This window comes from Neofelis nebulosa, chromosome 1 (assembly GCF_028018385.1).
Source record: "Neofelis nebulosa isolate mNeoNeb1 chromosome 1, mNeoNeb1.pri, whole genome shotgun sequence".
Lineage (NCBI taxonomy): Eukaryota > Metazoa > Chordata > Mammalia > Carnivora > Felidae > Neofelis > Neofelis nebulosa.
The window spans coordinates 152152646-152172128 of NC_080782.1; the positions used below are offsets into that span (position 1 = coordinate 152152646).

Sequence of the window (19483 nt, forward strand, 5' to 3'; positions counted from 1 at the left end):
AAAAAAATAATGACAAAACCAGTTGGAAACTGTATGGTAATAAGCATTTGTTGGGAGATAATCTTCCTCTGTGGACACAAATTTTGTATTCGCTAAAGTGACTTGTGAGAAGTGACCCAGAAATTGGGAGCCTTTTCATAGGTGACTTTATATAATTTTTTGAAGTCACTGACTCAAAATCTTCATCCTGACTAGCTCCTAACATCACCAAGAGAACAAAATCCACATGTAAACCCTGTGCAAAGATGATGTGAACCTTATAGTGTTGCCTTTTCTGTAATTCCAGGGTGAGGCCACAGTAACTGTTCACAGTATATATTCTAGAATTGGAATCTTGTTGAGAACAACTCTTGCTGACTATGAGGGTGAGGCTTTCTCATCTGTTTTGGTCTGGAGAGAATCCTGATTTCTGGGTTCCTGCTGGGAGTGGAGGATGGGGTTTTGTGAGAAAAACTGATTGTATGGTAAAACAATATAACCATGTTCTACAGGTCTGGACAGCCCAGAGGCCATTTAGGTAGTGTGGTTTTTGTGTATGAGGGTCGTGGGTTGTTTCAATGTGATGTGATGTGATGTGATGATGTGATGTGATGTGATGTGGGTGTGTGGAGTGTGTTTATTCAGAAGATATGTGCTTACACACAACAATGCAGGTATCCAATTTCCAGGACTATAAGTCAGGCTCACTGCATAAACAGCCTACAACAGCACATTCTTCCCTCAGAACAGCTGCACCTGAAAGTTTGTTTGATATTCCCTTTCTGGAGATGGAGATAAAGGAGAAATAAATGGCCAAACATCTTTCATACTTAACAGCATCTCTGATGTGGGGTCTAGGCAGCGAAGAATCAGGAAGGTTTCGAGTCAATTTCATAACAGTATCATAAGACTTAAGACATACTCAAACCTTGTAGTGTATACTGAAATGACTGTGGCAAACAGGAACCCAGAGTAAACTTTGGCAGTGAGGATTGTTCCCACCTCCCTGGTTGCATATCTCCTGCACAGTCAGGGAAAACACATTGTCTTGAAAATGTGCACAATGCAGGATCATTGCCTGAACTTCCAACAGGCATTAGGGTCATAGGACTCATCAGCAAAACATAGCATGCATCTCAGTGTTGGCAATATTTCACATTAATGAGATTCCTTGCAGCTAAAATTCAGAGGCCCTTTCCTGCTCCTTTCCTCTACCTTCCTTTATCTACCAAGGATGGCCTAGCAGCAGGTCAGTTGATACTCAGGAACTACCCATCTCCATATATTTGTATCCTTTGACCCCAAAAAGCAAAGCCCCTGGAACAATTCCTGAGCAGTCCCACTGGCATCCTGAAACTATGTGCATATCTTCTTAGGTTCCATCAATGTCCTGATGGATGAAGTTTCCAGTGACATGGGAGACAGAGACACCAAATGGACTTCCCATAGTAAGCTTGCCTTTCTTTGTATAAGAGTAAAGGTTGCTTTATTTCTCCTTAAATTAAATTAAGGTATAAAATACTCAGAATGTGCACATCTGTTGGTAAATACAACTTACTTTATAGGGAGAATGTCCAGTGAGAGTCTATTGCCAACAGATACATGATTACAAGGGTGTTTCAAAATAGCGTATCAGGTACCGTCTGCAGGACAGTGAGTTTTTTCTCCAGCAGCCAATTTTCATTCTTGGATATCATTTTTCCAATCTGACTTGGGAAGTGCATGGGTGGCTGAGTCATTTAAGTGTCCAGTCTGGGCTCAGGTCATGATTTCATGGTGTGTGAGGTCGAGCCCCACATAGGGGTGTGTGCTGACAGCTTAGAGCTTGGAGCCTGCTTCGGATTCCATGTCTCACTCTCTCTCTTCCCCTCCCCCAACTTCACTCTGTGTGTCTCTCTCTCAAAAATAAATAAACATGGGAGGGAGGAGAGGGTGGGTGATGGGTATTAAGAAGGGCACCTTTTGGGATGAGCACTGGGTGTTGTATGGAAACCAATTTGACAGTGAATTTCATATATTAAAAAAGAAAAAAAAAGAAAGAAAAAAAAAAGGGTGCACCCTCCTGGAATGTGAAAGCGATATGTATTCTGGAGTCCTTCACTTGGTGAGGAGAAATCTGGAAGATGAGAAAGGTAGGGCTTTCTTGCAGGCTTCTTGTGCAGAGCCACCCTGATTCCAGCTTCTGCTGGAATAAGAAAAAGACACATGGCAGTACATAGGGGTTTTCCTGGAAAAGACCTATGGTCACACTATAGTGTCCCTGGAAGCAGCCATAGTGCCATTAGGTGGTGTAGGTTTGTGTGCGGGGAGGTAGGTGTGTCTACATGTGCTGTATCCATGTGCTGCAACTCTCAGTGCTTGTGTGTGTGCGTGTGCGCTTGTATGAGTGAATTTTCTGTATGGTGTGTTTTTCTAGATGGAAGTATACTTCCCAAAGTAATGGTGTTGACTATCTCAATAAAAAATCCCGTCACTATTACATCAAGAGTGTTTATGCATATAAAAGTGCATCAAATAATAAAATTTAAATGTGTTCATTCTATGCCCAACACATGTAAATGTACCAGGAAAAGAAATCTCACCTCATACAATATCTGTCACAGAGGCAGTGACAATAGGACCTCACCTCCTGGTAGGTCTCGTGGCATGATTGGTCATGATACATCACTCTTGCCAGTTTCTTCTCAGACAACACTCTTCATCTGAGGCTCCACAATGAGTCTTCCCAACGTCACTTGAGTCACAGTGTGCTGGGGCAGGGTCTCTTCCTTCTGCAGGTGGCTTCCAGTGCAGTCACCTGCCACACACAGATCCATAAGCAATTGAAGAAAGCAGGAAATGACAGGATTAGCTGGGGAGAAGTCACTCCTTCTTTTGCCACCTGTTTAGAATGGGATCTGACATTTATCTTTAGATACTGTTGTTGATAATGAGCCTGTCTTTCTCAGATGGAAAATCATCACCCCCCACCCCAGAACCTAGCTGTAGTTGTGTATACTGGGAAAAAAGTGGAACTCAGAGACAAACAAGATCTTCTTCAGAGACTGAGCATCAGTGTAAGCACTTGGCTGTCTTCCAAAGAGCACAGAAGGGTACATTGTGTACTGCAAAGTGGGGAAAGAGAATCTCAATAGTGTGACTGGACAATCGCCACTCACATTTGTGTCCATCTGCCATTGGCAAGAGGGTCTCGATGTAGTCTGCAGAAGGGATTTACAAGTAAAGAACTTAAGATAGTTATTCTAAGACAGTATGAATATAAACAGAGCCAAATTATAATTTGAGTTTCCTTTAGAGGGTAAATCTTATGAAAAGTATCTATTTTGATAGAATTTTTTATTACCATATGTGTGTTTCCAAGAAAGAAACAAAAATAAAAAGGAGACTGCTGGATATATGAATGTCATTGTGTACTCCAGAAACTGAGTGGTTAAAGCAAGGTTGTCCAAGAAATTTTATCTACAGAGCATAATTTTGATTGATGGGGTTCATTACAAAGAGTCAAATCAGGACAACCCAGATCACCTGAGCCCACCTTGCCCACAATTACCACGTTATTGGGCTCCTTGGTGAATGAGGATGAGAAAGGATAGGGCCACCTTGCTGGTGTGAGACATGTGTACACATCTTCAGCACCTGGACAGATGGGATTCCTGTCATTTCTCTCCAACAACCTCTATGACCCTTCTCCCTGTAACTCACTTTATTTGTTTTTTTAATTTTATTTTTAACTTTTTAAAATTTACATCCAAATTAGTTAGCATATAGTGCAACAATGATTTCAGGAGTAGATTCCTTAGTGCCCCTTACCCATTTAGCCCATCCCCCTCCCACAACCCTTCCAGTAACCCTCAGTTTGTTCTCCATATTTATGAGCTCTTCTGTTTTGTCCCCCTCCCTGTTTTTATATTATTTTTGTTTCCCTTATGTTTGTCTGTTTTGTCTCTTAAAGTCTTCATATGAGTGAAGTCATATGATGTTTGTCTTTCTCTGACTAATTTCACTTAGCATAATACCCTCCAGTTCCATCCATGTAGTTGCAAATGGCAAGATTTCATTCTTTTTGATTGCTGAGTAATACTCCAATATATATATATTGGAGTATGTATATATATATATTGGAGTATGTGATATATATATATATATATATATATATATATATATATATATATATATATACCACATCTTCTTAATCCATTCATCCATCAGTGGACATTTGGGCTCATTAGTGCTGCTATAAACATGGGGGTGCATGTGTCCCTTTAAAACAGCACACCTGTATCCCGTGGATAAATGCCTAGAGTGAAATTGCTGGGTTGTAGGGTACTTCTATTTTTAGTTTTGTGAGGAACCTCCATACTGTTTTCCAGAGTGGCTGCACCAGCTTGCATTCCCACCAACAATGCAAAAGAGATCCTCTTTCTCCGCATCCTCGCCAGCATCTATTGTTGCCTGAGTTGTTAATGTTAGCCATTCTGACAGGTGTAAGGTGATATCTCATGGTGGTTTTGATTTGTATTTCCCTGATGATGAGTGATGTTGAGCTTTTTTTCATGTGTCGGTTGACCATCTGGATGTCTTCCTTGGAGAAGTGTCTATTCATGTCTTTTGCCCATTTCTTCACTGGATTATTTGGTTTTTTGGGGTGTTGATTTTGATAATTTCTTTGTAGATTTTGGAAACTAATCCCTTATCTGATATGTCAGTTGCAAATATCTTCTCCCATTCCGTCGGTTGCCTTTTAGTTTTGCTGATTGTTTCCTTCGCTGTGCAGAAGCTTTTTATTTTGATGAGTTCACAGTAGTTCATTTTTGCTTTTGTTTCCCTTGCCTCTGGAGATGTGTTGAGTAAGAAGTTGCTGCGGGCAAGATCAAAGAGGTTTTTGCCTGCTTTCTCCTCGAGGATTTTGATGGCTTCCTGTCTTACATTGAGGTCTTTTATCCATTTTGAGTTTATTTTTGTGTATCGTATAAGAAAGTGGTCCAGGTTCATTCTTCTGCATGTCGCTGTCCAGTTTTCCCAGCACCACGTGTTGAAGACACTGTCTTTATTCCATTGGATATTCTTTCCTGCTTTGTCCAAGATTAGTTGGCCATACGTTTGTGGGTCCATTTCTGGGTTCTCTATTCTGTTCCATTGATCTGAGTGTCTGTTCCTGTGCCAGTACCATACTGTCTTGATGATTACAGCTTTGTAGTATAGCTTGAAGTCCGGGATTGTGATGCCTCCTGCTTTGGTTTTCTTTTTCAAGATCGCTTTGGCTATTTGGGGTCTTTTCTGTTTCCATATAAATAGTAGGATTATTGGTTCTAACTCCGTGAAGAATGCTGTTGTTATTTTATAGGGATTGCATTGAACATGTAGATTGCTTTGGGTAGTATCGACCCTTTAACAATATTTGTTCTTCCTATCCAGGAGCATGGAATATTTTTCCATTTTTTTGTGTCTTCATCAATTTCTTTCATAAACTTTCTATAGTTTTCAGTGTATAGATTTTCCACCTCTTTGGTCACATTTATTCCTAGGTATTTTATGGGTTTTTTTGTGCAACTGTAGATGGGGTCGATTCCTTGATTTCTCTTTCTGTTGCTTCATTGTTGGTGTATAGGAACACAGCCCATTTTTGTGCATTGATTTTATATCCTGCAACTTTGTTGAATTCATGAATCAGTTCTAGCAGTTTTTTGGTGGAATCTTTCGGGTTTTCCATATAGAGTGTCATGTCATCTATGAAGAGTGAAAGTTTGACCTCCTCCTGGCCAATTTGGATGCCTTTTTGTGTGTGTGTGTTGTCTGATTGCAGAGGCTAAGACTTCCAATACTATGTTGAATAACAGTGGCAAGAGTGGACATCCCTGTCTTGTTCCTGACCTTAGGCGGGAAGCTCTGAGTTTTTCCCCATTGAGGATGATATTAGCGTTGGGTTGTTCATATATGGCTTTTATGATCTCGAGGTATGCTCCTTCGATCCCTACTTTCTTGAAGGTTTTTATCAAGAGGGGATGCTATATTTTATCAAATGCTTTCTCTGCGTCTATTTGAGAGGATCATATGGTTCTTGTCCTTTCTTTTATTGATGTGATGAATCCCGTTAATTGTTTTGTGGATATTGAACCAGACCTGCATCCCAGATATAAATCCCACTTGGTCGTGGTGAATACTTTTTTAAATGTATTGTTGCATCTGGTTGGCTAATATCTTGTTGAGGATTTTTGCATCCTCAGGGAAATTAGTCTATAGTTGTCCTTTTTAGTGGGGTCTCTGGTTTTTGAATCAAGGTATGCTGGCTTCATAGAAAGAATTTGGAAGTTTTCTTTCCATTTCTATTTTTTGGAACAGTTTCAAGAGAATAGGTGTTAACTCTTCCTTAAATATTTGGTAGAATTCCCCTGGGAAGCCATCTGGCCCTGGTCTCTTGCATTTTGGCAGATTTTTCATTACTAATTCAATTTCCTTACTGGTTATGGTTCTGTTCAAATTTTCTATTTCTTCCTGTTTCAGTTTTGGTAGTGTATATGTTTCTAGGAATTTGTCCATTTCTTCCAGATTGCCCATTTTATTGGCATATAATTTCTCATAATATTCTCTTATTATTGTTTTTATTTCTGTTGTGTTGGTTGTGATCTTTCCTCTTTCATTCTTGATTTTACTTATTTGGGTCCTTTCCTTTTTCTTCTTGATCAAACTGGCTAGTGGTTTATCAATTTTGTTAATTCTTTCAAAGAACCAGCTTCTGGTATCATTGATCTGTTCTACTGTTTTTTTGTTTGTTTGTTTCAATAGCATTAATTTCTGCTCTAATCCTTGTTATTTCCTGTCTTCTGCTGGTTTTGGGTCTTATTTGCTGTTCTTTTTCCAGCTCCTTAAGGGGTAAGGTTAGGTTGTGTATCTGAGATCTTTCTTCCTTCTTTAGGAAGGCCTGAATTGCTATATACTTTCTTCTTATGACTGCCTTTGCTGCGTCCCAGAGGTGTTGGGTTGTGATGTTATCATTTTCATTGACTTCCATATACTTTTTAATTTCCTCTTTAACTGCTTGGTTAGCCCATTCATTCTTTAGTAGGATGTTCTTCAGTCTCCAAGTGTTTGTTACCTTTCCAGTTTTTCTTGTGGTTGATTTCGAGTTTCATAGCATTGTGGTCTGAAAATATGCATGGTATGATCTCGATCTTTTTGTGCTTACTTAGGGATGATTTGTGTCCCAGTATATGGTCTATTCTGGAGAACGTTCCATGTGTACTGGAGAAGAATGTATATTCTGCTGCTTTAGGATGAAATGTTCTGAATATATCTGTTAAGTCCATCTGGTCCAGTGTGTCATTCAAAGCCATTGTTTCCTTGTTGATTTTTTGATTAGATGATCTGTCCATTGCTGAGTGGGGTGTTGAAGTCTCCTACTTTTAAGGTATTACTATCGATGAGTTTCTTTATGTTTGTGATTAATTGATTTATATATTTGGGTGCGGCCACATTTGGCGCATAAATGTTTAAAATTGTTAGGTCCTCTCGGTGGATAGACCCTTTGATTCTGATATAATGCCCTTCTGCATCTGTTGATACAGTCTTTATTTTAAAGTCTAAATTGTCTGATATAAGTATGGCAACCCTGGCTTTCTTTTGTTGACCATTAGCATGATAGATGGTTCTCCATCCCCTTATTTTCAATCTGAAGGTGTCTTTAGGTCTAAAGTGGGTCTCTTGTAAACAGCATATAGATGGATCTTGTTTCCTTATCCATTCTGTTACCCTATGTATTTTGATTGGAGCATTGAGTCCATTGACATTTAGAGTGAGTACTGAAAGATATGAATTTATTGCCATTATGATGCTTGTAGAGTTGGAGTTTCTGGTGGTGTTCTCTGGTCCTTTCTAATCTTTGTTGTTTTTGATATATATTTTTTTTTAATCTCTTCTCCCCTCAGAGAGTCCCCCTTAAAGTTTCTTGCAGGGCTGTTTTAGTGGTCACAAATTCCTTTAATTTTTGTTTGCCTGGGAAACTTTTTTATCTCTCCTTTTATTTTGAATGACAGCCTTACTTGATAAAGAATTCTTGGCTGCATGTTTTTCTGAGTCAGCACACTGAATATATCCTGGAACTCCTTTCTGGCCTGCCACGTTTCTGTAGTTAGGTCTGCTGCAAACCTGATTTGTCTTCCCTTGTAGGTTAGGAACTTTTTTTCCTTTGTCGCTTTCATGATTCTCTCCTTGACTATTTTGTGAATTTGACTATGATATGCCTTGTTGATGGTCAGTTTTTGTTGAATGTAATGGTGGTCCTCTGTGCTTCCTGGATTTTGACGTCTGTGTCTTTCTCCAAGTTAGGAAAATTTTATGCTATGATTTACTCACATAAACCTTCTACCCCTATTTCTCTCTTCTTCTTCTGTCACCCTTATGATTCTGATGTTGTTCCTTTTTAATGAGTCACTGATTTCTCTAAATCTTAAATTGTGCTCTTTTCCCTTAATCTCTCTCTTTTTTTCTGCTTTGTTATTCTCTATAAGTTTGTCCTCTGTGTTACTGATTCTCTGTTCTGCCTCATCCATCCTTGCCGCTGCTGCATCCATCTGTGATTGCAGCTCAGTTATAGCATTTTTTATTTCATTCTGGTTATTTTTTATTTCTTTATCCCTGCAGAAAGGGATTCTAATCTATTTTCTGACTCCAGCTAGTATTCTTATTACCGTGATTCTAAATTCTGGCTCAGACTTCTTGCTTTTATCTATGTTGGTTAAATCTGTGGCTGTCGTTTCTTCGTGCTCTTTCTTTTGGGGTGAATTCCTTCATTTTGTCATTTTGAAGGGAGAAAAGGAATTAATGAGGTAGAAGAAAGTAAAATAAAAAATAAATTAAAAAATATTAAAAGTAAAAAATTTAAAACACACAAAAATTGAATAAATGATGCTAGATTCTAGGTGTGTTTCGGTCTGGGTGTTGAAAGTGGTTTGACAGATTAGAGGAAAAATAAAAGGGGGGAGAGAAAAGGGGAAATCATTAAAGAATTTGAAAAAATGAACACTGAAGAAGACTAAAAAGAGATGATGGGAGTAAAATAGAGTTTGAAAAAATATACACAAATATAAAGAATAAAGTAGAAAAAATAAAGAAAATTAATAAAAATTAAAAATAAATTTGAATATTTTCTTTTTCTGTAGTCAAGAAAAAGAAAAGAAACTAAAAAGAAAAAAGATTTTTAAAAAGATTTAAAAAAGAAAGAAGAAGAAAAAGGAAATCGTTTGAAAATTTGAAAAAGTGGATACACTGTAGTAGACTAAAGCAAAATGATGGACGTAAAGAGAATTTCAAAAATTTATGTAAGAGCAAAAAATATAGGAAAAAATTAAAGAAAAAAAATTTTAATAGAAATTGAAAGTAAAAATGAAGTGTTTCTCTTTCTGCATTCAAGAAAAAGAAAAGAAAGAAAAAGAGAAAAAAGAAAAAGAAAAAAAGCAAATTGAAAATTTAAAAAGGTGATACACAGAGGTAGACAAATTTACACAAAAGTAAAAAATATAGTGATAAAAATTTAAAAAAATGTTTTTAATAAAATTGAAAATAAAGATGAATTTTTTTCTCTTTCTGTATTCAAGAAAAGGAATAGTGTAAAAGAGAAACAAAAGGAAAAAAAGAAAGAAAATTGAATAGATGGAGCTTCTAACAGATTGAAATAGGAATGAAATTACTTGGTTTCCCCTAGAAGTCAGACTACGTAGTGCTTTATAGTCCATAAACTAAGTACACAGTGAGACTTGTGTTCTTGAAGAGTGAGGTTGGCCCAGTTGTGCGGGGCTCAGTGTAACAGCTCTGTTCACTAGATGGCACTGCTAGCCTACTCGGGTGGATTGTTGCAGTGCTCATAGGTGTGTATGCACATGCGGTGAAAATGGTGTCACCCATCTACCCAGTCTCTAGTGTGGGAAAATGATGATCTCTCTGATCATCAATCGTGCACATGTCCTCTGTCTTCAGCTTTTGTTCACTCCCCGCTTCTTCACTCTCCATGACCAAACCCCAGGAAGTACCTCTCTCCCAAGTTTTGTCTCAGATGTGGCTGTTTTCCCTGGCCCCTTACTTTTGAAGAACTTCAGCTTTGACCTGTTCAGCCCCTCTGCCAGAGGGTTTCACCGAGCAGTGGCTGAATGAGCAATGGCCAAATGTCGGCTGCACCCAAGAACACTTGCTGGACCTTGCTGCTGCCAGTGCCCTGAGACTACTGCCAGGTGCCAGCCTGCCCCAGAAAAAGTCCGTGAGATAGTGTGGCAGGGGTGTTTCAGGGATTATGGAAAATCACAACACACATCTGGCACCAGGCTTCACCCCCAATGACTTTGCCCCAGCACCAGCGAATGTGGCTGCCTTCCGGGGTCTGCTGGGACCAGGTACTTCAACAGTCTCTACCAAATGTCCTTCCAGCAGTGGAACCGCTTTTTTCCAAGAACCTCCTGGACCCCACTCTGTTTCTGGTGATTCGCCCTTCCCACCAGAGCACCGCCAGGTATCGAGCTGCGGAGTTGCAGACTGCACTCCCCTTGTTTACAGTCTTAATGGAATTTAAACCCTCTCCTTTCTCCCTTTTTAGTTTAGTCCCTGCGGCTGTTTCCAATTTTCCACTTTCTCTCCAGCTGCATTTGGGGATAGGGTGCTTTTCCCATATTCTCCGCCCTTCCCCCTCAGTCTCCGTCCTCTCTCTGCTAACAAAAGCACCTCCCTTCCTGCACCTTCTTGCTTCCCAAATTCACTTCTCCATGCCGTGTACCTGCTGAATTCTGTGGTTCAGGTTGTGAAGATTGTTGTGTTAATCCTCCAGTCAGTTTACTAGGTGTGTTGGATGGTTTAGTGTTGGTCTGGCTATATTTCATGGACACGAGACACAGAAAAAACTTCCATGCTGTTCTTCCATCTTCCTAGATGATTAATTCTTCTGAATTCTCTTCTTTAAAATTTATACTTTGTTTTACTTATATTTTGGTGGTAAAAACACAGGGAATGTCACACATTTCCAAGTAGACAGCACATTATTGTTAAATTGATGCAAAGGGTTGTGCCCCATGTTCCAGACTCTTCCATCTAATAGGACAAATTCTCCACACGCATGGAATAGCCACACCTCATTGTCTCCTCCCCAATTTCTTGGAAATCACCCATCTGTTACTCTGCTACCAGGAAACCTTGAGTATTTTCCACTCCACATGTAAATGCAGTCAGTGAGTATTTGTTTTGCAGAGACTGACTTGTTTCACTTAGATGAATGTTTTCCATGACATTCCTGTTTCCCATAAATCACAGGATATCCTCATCATCTAAAAGCTAAATAATGCCATATCCTATGAATATATCTCTTTTTCTTTGAAATTTCTGTGTTTATGGGCACTGGAGTAAAATATCCGTATCATGGCTATGGTGTACATACTGTGATGCACATGGGATCACAGGTATAAGTTCGACATAATGAGTTCCTTTCCATTGGATGTATACTCAGATGCATGTTTACTGGATTTGATGGGAGTTCTATTTGCCATTATTTGAATAAACTCAAGACAGTCTTCCGTGATATCTTCCATTTTGCCTTATGATTAACCACAGTCAATGTTTCAAATTTTCCCCATCCTTATCAACACCTGCACTTGGTGTTTGTTTTTTGGTTTTTGGTTTGGATCCTAGCCATGCTAATAGATGAAGCGATATCTCATTTTCCTTGCAGTTGCATTTCCCTCGTGATTAGTTATGTCAGTATCTTTTCTTAAATCTGTTGGCAATTGATTTTGTTTTCCCTTGGAGCCATGAATATTCAAGTCTTTTGCCTGTTCTCAAATTGGTTAGTTGCCCTTTCTTCCCATTTTGCAAAAAACACTTTTTCTGATAGAAGGCTTGGCAATATGTTCTTGTATTTTGTAGGTTTCCTTCTCAATCTGTGGATTGTTCAAGAGACTACCCTTGCCCCATGTGTAGTATTGGCGAGTATGCCTTAAATGTGAGAGATTACGTGGGGGCTCTTTATACTTGTCTATCATCTATCCCCTTGTTTAATTATCCCAGTACCATGGTGTTTGCTTTCTGTATCTTTCTAATGTGTTTTCTTCTCCGCAAGTATGGAGCCACCAGCTCGTTCTTCATTCACAAGAATTTGTTGACTATGTGGGCAAATTTGTGCTTCCATATGTTTTTAGGCTTTTTGATTTCTGGAAAGTGACAATTGTGATTTTGATAGGTGTTTCATTGAAACTGTGATCACTATTCTAGGAAGTGGCTGTTGACTTTCCTCTTTTGGTGTCCCAAGGCCTCAAATGGTGCCTGGCAGGAGCCCAGGAACTACTTACTTACACATCAAATATCAGATCTGGCCAGAAATTGATGTCAGAGGAGTAAGCAGGGAACACATGTTATGTCTTCTTCATCTTTGGATTTCATGCTGTATGATTTAGTGTGGAATAGGTGTAAAACCAATTTTACACAATCTTTAACTCAGTGGCCTACACTATCATAATAAAATAACATAAAACCTCTGATTGCTCCCTCATACTAGCAACATTTCAAGTGCCCCATAACAGTTGGAATTTCTGGATGTGACATTTAGAGAGGCAAGGTGTAATGCAGATGTAGAAATGATAGTATGAAAGTGATTTTGTTAGTTTCTCTGTCTCATGGGAAAGTTTGAAAGTGTGATCCATGTCTTCTTGAAGGGCTCTGCCTCCACTGAACCCAGTGAACATTTGAGAATGGAACAGAAAGTTCAGGCAGTTGCTATATGACCCTCGGAAACCTCAACTTGAGTAGGACTGCTGGGCAAACCCCTCTTGCTAAGAACAAGATTTCTCATATTTGTCTTCTTACAGGTTTGTGTCTGGAGAGCATAGCGAACTCCAGCAGCGAAGAGGAAGACTCTGCAGGTAGGGAATAGCACTCAGTTAGGAGCAGTGGGAGAGGTCTTCAGGAACTGTGGGGATGCACCTGCTGCTCCAGAGACCAAGGAAGCTGGCTAGGAAACCAGATGGAAAGCTAAATAGGTGTATAAGTCTGATGTGTTCTTCTCTAGTTGATGGACATAAAATAAATGAAATTGTGTCCATGGGCATTGAGGGAGCTGTGTTTGTAATCAACATTTCTTACTTTGCTATTTTAAATCATCTTTCCCATCAAATCATCACTCCCCTCCCTTTGCCACAGCAAAATGTCAAAGCTTGGACTGTTTGGTTAGCACCTTTCAGGAAGTGTGCATGAGGGATTAGGGTCTTTCTTGTCATTGACCTACAATACACACGAGCTGAGAACCAAATACCCCTCTCCCAGATATGAGAACCAGTTCCAGCTTGAGCCAGGAGGTAGATGAGAGGAAACCCTCTCCAAGGTAACCTACAGGAGTTATAGCAAATCTTTACGTTTCTGTCCTGTTTGCTCTACCAAAATTACCTCCCCCTGAGCTGGATAAATCCCAGAAGATTTCCTCTGTGGTCATTATGTATCCTTCCATGTCCCTTAGCTCATTCCAGCCTTCCCACAACTGTGGAATTTGATGTATGAATGTGCTTCCCTGAGAAAGAGCCTTGAGCAGCTTCCCTGGAGACCCTCCATTTCCAGCATGTGTTCTAGAGGCCTGTGTGAAGGGCATGCTGGGCCTGCTTCCCATACTTGCTGTCACAGCCCTGTTGCCCTGTCACATGGCACTAGCTAGGCATAGGACAGAGCTTCTGGAAAGCCAGGCCATGGGGTCAATATCCCTCTCTGAACCCAATTTTCCTGCCTCAAAGCACAAGTCCTATCTCCATACACCGTGATCATGACCTCTATGTGACCATTCCTTAGTCCATCCCAGGGAACAAGCCCTCCATTGTTTCCCTTGATGACTAGTGAGATCCCTAGGAGTTACTGTGTGTTTGTATGGCTCTGCTGTTGGACACTTTCCAGGGTCTCACATAGAGATTCTGGAGAATTTGACTCACTACTGTCCTCTCATTTCCACTCATTCCCTGAAATGGTTAAGGAAAATATTGAGGTTGTTTTTGGCTAAAGTGTGTCCCAAGGAAGGTCATCTCAGTGACAAAACAGACACTGGATATGTTCATACTGTCAGTGCTCTCCCTTTCGGTACCCAGCAACACAGACACATGACAGGTGCTTCCCCAAACAGGAGAGATCAAGGATTGATTGAGTAGTACCAGGAAATCATCTATCTTTCCTCGTATTTGAGAACAGTATGACTGTAGAGGTTTGCAGAAGAATGGAAATGGAATATATCTGGAAATGGAGGAGGAAGGGGGACATGGAATATGAGTGGCAAGGAGGGAACAAAGCAAAGTCCTGCACAACCATGGGAACAGTGACCACCTGGGGATGGGAGGGATGACACAGGCTTCATTCCTGGTCATGGAGAGAACCTGAGATGGTACAATTGAGTGTTAGATACGAGACCCACTCCTCCCCTGAAGTGGTCAAGGGCCTGAGGTCCAGAGGACTCAGAACTGAAGACCCATCACCCTTTAGCCAGGATCCATCATTCCAAGAGCAGAGGACCACAGGTTCTCACCTCCACTAACTCTCCACTGCCCTTTTCAACAGCCACCCAAACATCATTGATGCCCTGTCCAAAGGAAGGCAACTCCAAGGATGGCAAGGATTCAGAAGAAAGGAGCAACGTGGTGCCTGTAATTCATCTCCTCCTCCATGTCTTGTACAAACTCTTTTCTGCCATCCATAAGCAGCTTTTTGGAGCCCTCCCCATTCAATTCTTTTATAATTCCCACGCTAATATACCTGGACTCATACAGGCACTGATGCCTTGCACATGCAGCTTGTATGCAACCTCTCTGCAGAATCTCTCAGTCCCTTTCTTAGTGTCCTTCTGGACACTTAGTGTCACCCTGGTGCTGAAGCATGAAGTCTGGAGAAAATGGCCGAGGAGGGAGTGGGTCTGGAACTCAGCAGGGCTGAGCCCAAATTTTTGGAGCTGCCTCAGGAAGTGGGGATCTACCTGGGTGATGTCTCTGTGTGCTTCCTCCCTAGATGGACCTGGTCATGCTGGATTATTCTCTTCCTTTCAGTTCCCAAGAAGCACCCCTTCACCAGATTTAGGATTAAAATCAAGGGAAGCAGGTTTGCAGTCACCAGAGGAACAAATGCAAATGTGGTAAGGAAACCTGGGCACGTGTTCTCCATCTCTGCATAGCTTACATGTCAATTCAGGAAAACCATCCAAAACCTGGGATGCTGCCCAGGCTTGTGACCACAAAGAGGAGATAAGAATAATGCCATAATCCCTGTAGGCACTGAAGGATATCCTGAGCACACTCCCCAAGGAACCTTAATCCAGTCTATACAAGGCTCTGAAGTGCTGGGCTGTCATTCCACCAGCAGCTGCTGAACCTGGAAGGAGTGCTGTGGATGCCAGTAAGGGACCCTGGAGGGAAGAATCCAGGAGGCATATGCACTGTATTCTGAGAAGAGAGCCCAGGAGTTGATCATCATCTCACCCTGCAGGATTCAGCCCTGTCCTCCCAACCTGCTCAAGTCAACCAAGAGCTTCCACAGAACATCACTAGTGGGCATGAGACATTGGGCAGTTTTTGATCACCCCTTCAAACATCCAGGAGCTTAGGGAACATGACAGAGTTCCCGAGGTTCATGCTAGCAGGACAGCTCAACTCGCCTAGCTGTGCATCTCTGGGAGCACTTAGTAGATGCAGTTTCAATGGGGAGGGGCTTGTAGGATTCCTACCTGATTGGGAGATTCCAATGTCCTTGGGTCCCCTGAATCTCCAATGATGCCATGAGTGATGCGGGGTCACCTCAGGTAACACTTCCCAGTATGAGTTTCAGGTTCTGTAGATGCTGCCTCATGTGTAGTCAAGTCGATCAGGGAAGTCCACACTGTCTGTTACCCACACACTCATGTCCTGTAGTCAGTGTGTAAAGTCACATCCATGTGAAGCAGGAGCACATATCACCACCATGTATACCTAGACACTCAAATGTGACAGGGTCCACAGCAGAGCAGAGCATGTTGAGAGCTCTCAGAGTGTGAATAGGACAGGAAAGCAGTAGAAGAACTCAGCAGTCAAAAATGTAGGGCATGGGGCGCCTGGGTGGCGCAGTCGGTTGGGCGTCCGACTTCAGCCAGGTCACGATCTCGCGGTCCGTGGGTTCGAGCCCCGCGTCAGGCTCTGGGCTGATGGCTCCGAGCCTGGAGCCTGTTTCCGATTCTGTGTCTCCCTCTCTCTCTGCCCCTCCCCCGTTCATGCTCTGTCTCTCTCTGTCCCAAAAATAAATAAATGTTGAAAAAAAAAATGTAGGGCAATCAGGGATGGGGCCCTGATGACACTGGAATGTAGCTTTCATTCAGCCCTGGGACAACCATGGAAGGGTCTCTTCCTTCATGCCAGCCATGAGTTCTACAGGGAAACTTCCACCCCAAGACTTCAAAAGGCATGTTCCAAAATAAGCCCTAGACCTGTTGTCAGATCTACCCCAAACAACCTGCCACACGATCTCATGCAGCTGCACCTGATGTTTCCCTGAAGCTGCAAAAGAAAAAAGCTGAACCATGTCCACGATGCTCCAGATGACGCAGAAGATGTAACAGAAAGTGAAGCAGGAGTGCCCTCGGACCCCAGCAACAGCTTCAGTGGTGGCCCAGAAGAAGAACCAGACGAAGATAATACCTAAGTAATATTGGAAAAGAAACAACGCTGGAGCAACTCCTCCCCTGCACCTGACACTTTCAGGCCATACAAACAAAAGATGTTTGGGGTTGCAATGAGCAGAGAAGACTGTGATTTCTGGGGACAAGGGGACCTGGCAAGATGGCCACCACAGCCTGGGTGGGTTTCCAGGCACCGCTGATGACTGAGACTATGAGGAGGAAGCAGCACTCCAGACCATCAATAGAGCACTGTGGGGTGAGTGTGTGCCCATCTTGAAGTGTGGGACTGAGCAACTCCAAGGTTTCCCCCTGCCTGGTGTAGGGCTGCTCCTGCTTCTACTGTCCCTCCAGCCCCCAGCGGGAATGCACAGCAGGAGAGATGCAGGAAAATTCAAGTCTGCCAGGGTCAAAGTCCACGCTGGAATCCACTTCAGGGGCAACCTGGCTGTATCCTTTGTGTCAAAGGACACCAGGCTCAGCTGGACCCCTCTCTTCCCTGACATATCTGCTTCCAGACATCTCTTGACATTCACTGTCCTCAGTCTGTTGTACCCATATGGCCCTTGCTGACTTCCGAATATAAAGCCAAGCCAGCAAGTCTTGGGAAGCACCACACAGGTAGCTTTTGTTGATTCATCACCTATTACTTCTCCCTTGGGCACAGGCACCAGCACCCAGCCAGGCTTTGCTGCCACCCAGCTAGGTTTCCCTCTGGCACAGTCCCTGGATTGCTTCAAACCTAGCAGTGTTTATAATTCATGTTAAACACTCAAGAAATGCTGTCTGTCGGGAACCCTCTTGCACTGTTGGTGGGAATGCAAATTGGTGCAGCCGCTCTGGAAAGCAGTGTGGAGGTTCCTCAGAAAATTAAAAATAGACCTACCCTATGACCCAGCAATAGCACTGCTAGGAATTTATCCAAGGGATACAGGAGTACTGATGCATAGGGGCACTTGTACCCCAATGTTTATAGCAGCACTCTCAACAATCGCCAAATTATGGAAAGAGCCTAAATGTCCATCAACTGATGAATGGATAAAGAAATTGTGGTTTATATACACAATGGAATACTACGTGGCAATGAGAAAGAATGAAATATGGCCTTTTGTAGCAACGTGGATGGAACTGGAGAGTGTGATGCTAAGTGAAATAAGCCATACAGAGAAAGACAGATACCATATGGTTTCACTCTTATGTGGATCCTGAGAAACGTAACAGAAACCCATGGGGGAGGGGAAGGGAAAAAAAAAAAAAAAGAGGTTAGAGTGGGAGAGAGCCAAAGCATAAGAGACTGTTAAAAACTGAGAACAAACTGAGGGTTGATGGGGGGTGGGAGGGAGGGCAGGGTGGGTGATGGGTATTGAGGAGGGCACCTTTTGGGATGAACACTGGGTGTTGTATGGAAACCAATTTGACAGTAAATTTCATATATTAAAAAATAAATAAATAAATAAATAAATAAATAAAAATAAATTAAAAAAAAAAAAAAAAAAAAGCATGTTCCCCACCTCCAGAGTGGGTCATTCCCTGTGATGGGATGGAACATGGGCACCTGCATTTTCATCCAGCTGTTTCCCAGGACCTCCACGTTGACCCAGGGCCATCTCACCCCTCAGTAGTGGCCACAACCTCACTCATCTCCAGACCCACTGTGTCCACTTCACTCTGACATCACACCAGAAATTATAGGAACACTTTTTATATAGTTTCCTCACATCTTTTTGGTAACCTGAAATCTTCAATTAGAGAGAATTTAAGGTTTAAGTTAAATTATCTACTGCATATCTGGATCATTTCCAATAATATGAAATAATGAAACTTTCATTATTGAAGGCTGGTTTACCTACTTTTGGCTTCATCAATACAGAGAAACTAAAGATAAATTTGGGTCTCTTAGTAAACATGTCTTGTGCTTTAATGAAAGATTGTACTGAAGAAGCACACGTTTCTAGGATTCAGGAAATATATTCAAAAAATTTCCCTTTGAACAGATGGTGGTGCAGCCCATAGTTCATAATTGCTTACCACTTAGTTCTGTTAGGAATTAAGGGTTAAGAATTCTATATCCGGTTGAAGCTACTAGAATGAATAAAGAAGGCATCTCTCCTTGCAGAAAAGTAGGATGAATGCTTTAAAGAAAAGGAAAGGAAATCATTGTATGTTGAAGAAAAGAAAAAAAGAAATTGTTTCCTAAAGTGAGGCTGATTATTTAAAGATGGAAAACTTAGGAAAAATATGAATTTAAAAACATTGTAGAAGTGTTGTGGAAAAGGAATCTTTTAGAACAAATTTTAGTGTGTGGTCAAGCTGGTTAAGATCAAAATGAATTTATTCTTTCTCCTATAAAAACGGAGATGTTCAACTAATTAGGCTATTTAATCATGTTAAATTATACAGAAAGTATCGTAAAACAGGTGACTCTAATCCTTCCTAGATTTTATTTATGTGGATAAGTGCTATTAATGACAACATCCCAGAAACTGTATGCAATTCTTAGAGATATAATACATCCTCATGTATTAACACTTGTAATTCTAGTTACTGTCTTAAAAATATTTGCAGTAACCAAATTTCTTCAATTGACCTGTAATTAACTCTAATCAAATCTTTAACCACACCAATGTTAAGTCGTTTACAATTCACAATTATTCTTTGACTCAGAACCTTTCATAAAAGTGTTCCTGCAAAAATGCTTCATTCTCAAGGAGTTTCATGAAAAAGATTCTAGAGAACAGATTTCTGTTAATTTTAAGGTCAAAACTGAACTGGGTAAAACGTTCCAGATCTAATTTAAAATTTTAAAAATTTAAAATTTCCAGATCTAATTTAAAAACGTTCCAGATCTAATTTAAAATCTAATTTAAAAATTAC

General features: G+C 41.1%; 1 protein-coding gene across 1 annotated transcript; it reads left to right on the top strand.

The window, feature by feature from the left end:
• Positions 1 to 290: 290 nt before the first annotated feature.
• LOC131517795 (uncharacterized) lies at positions 291 to 16037 on the top strand. Its single transcript, XM_058740393.1, has 4 exons — positions 291 to 365; positions 1356 to 1427; positions 12813 to 12866; positions 14533 to 16037. Exons 2-4 carry the CDS (start codon positions 1373 to 1375, stop codon positions 15102 to 15104), a joined length of 681 nt encoding a protein of 226 aa, XP_058596376.1. The 5' UTR covers positions 291 to 365; positions 1356 to 1372; the 3' UTR covers positions 15105 to 16037.
• Positions 16038 to 19483: the final 3446 nt, after the last annotated feature.